Source organism: Arachis duranensis, chromosome 6, assembly GCF_000817695.3.
Source record: "Arachis duranensis cultivar V14167 chromosome 6, aradu.V14167.gnm2.J7QH, whole genome shotgun sequence".
In the NCBI taxonomy this organism is placed as follows: domain Eukaryota; kingdom Viridiplantae; phylum Streptophyta; class Magnoliopsida; order Fabales; family Fabaceae; genus Arachis; species Arachis duranensis.
In genome coordinates, this window is record NC_029777.3 from 53,574,304 (window position 1) to 53,575,667 (window position 1,364).

Here is a 1,364-nt window from a genome sequence, read left to right on the forward strand (position 1 = left end):
TTAACCTTTAATTAAACAAAAAATACAACCAATTAATATAATTAAAAATTTTTCCTAGTATAGGGCTGCTTTGTAATTGGCAACAAATTATAGGGTGGGACTGAACCCATTCTTTTTAATCCAAACTCTCCCTTAACAATAGGACAAAAAAAATTACATTCTAATCTGACCCTATGGGCATGAAATCATTTGGCTTCTGGAATACGACTTCATCGAACGGCGACGGCACATATTCCTAATGCATGGAACTCTGACTACCTGAGTTAATTAATTAATTACTAATTAGATTGGATACACCCTTCATATCTGCTGGATTCACACGCTATCTAGTGCGTTGGTGTTCTTGTAGGTTGTGCTTCCCAGAGTATCCCCTTCTTCTCCGTTTGTGCTTGGACGGAAAAAATGGCCGAAGAAAATGCGGAAGCTGACGTCGTTAGGGTTATTAAAGCGGCAGGAGAGCCCTCGTGGCCGATGGTAGGTTAAAGCTTCCTCTACTGTTCTATGAAATATTTCGGACTCCACGATCCACATTTAGTTCCTTCTCTTACGCTCTGTCTTTATATACCCATATTTGTAGCGTCTACCATTACCAAATGATCTCCTCCCCAATGCTAGCAACTATATTTACATCACAGTCTCCGACGGGTCAGACCGTACTTACAAGATTGCATGCAGCCCCAAGGGGCGGAAAGCGATCACTCTCGGGAGGGGATGGCAAAGGTTTTACCATGAATACAAGCTACAACCTTCTAACATTCTGCTGTTCAAGCACAAGGGCAGGGACGACTTCAGCGTTCGCATCTTTCAGTCGTTGGGTGTAGAGAGGACGTATGTTACGTCCGGTGGCGACTCTGACGACATGACAACCCCCCAGGTGCAAAGGAACCGTCCAGGCGCTCCTCCAATGCCCCAACATCAAACGGGTTGCATCAATGTCCCCAGGAGCGCCGCTGCAGCCGAGGTGGAGCAGACATTTCGTTCCGAGCACCCCTTCTTCACCATGTATATCACAAAAAGGCTGTTGGGCCTCCACTTCCTAGTAATGGCTTTTCCTCTCTACTAAATATACACCTGTTTTGTTGGCAGTATTTATGGTTGGTGCACGAAATTGTGATCAATACTTTTCACAACTCAAATAATCCCTGGTGATGAACCCAAAAACTTGGTGTTCAATACCATGGCATAAACACAACTTCGCACAACTAACCAGCAAGTGTACTGGGTCGTCCAAGTAATAAACCTTATGCGAGTAAGGGTCGATCCCACAGAGATTGTTGGTATGAAGCAAGCTATGGTCACCTTGTAAATCTTAGTCAGGCAAACTCAAATGGTTATGAATGATGAATAAAACATAAAGATAAAGA

The 1,364-nt window shown here is 43.7% G+C and overlaps 1 protein-coding gene across 1 annotated transcript; it reads left to right on the forward strand.

Annotated features, from left to right (window-relative positions):
• The first annotated feature begins 402 nt into the window (after nt 1–402).
• Nucleotides 403–1,063, forward strand: LOC107493878 (uncharacterized). Its single transcript, XM_016114912.1, has 2 exons — nt 403–474; nt 578–1,063. The coding sequence occupies exons 1-2, from the start codon at nt 403–405 to the stop codon at nt 1,061–1,063; spliced, it is 558 nt and encodes a 185-aa protein (XP_015970398.1).
• Nucleotides 1,064–1,364: the final 301 nt, after the last annotated feature.

Bases quoted from the DNA above. Each gene is read 5' to 3' on its own strand.
- LOC107493878 (XM_016114912.1), top strand. From the start codon at position 403: ATGGCCGAAGAAAATGCGGAAGCTGACGTCGTTAGGGTTATTAAAGCG. The intron at 475-577 runs GTAGGTTAAAGC...CCATATTTGTAG, and splicing joins GAGAGCCCTCGTGGCCGATG to CGTCTACCATTACCAAATGA.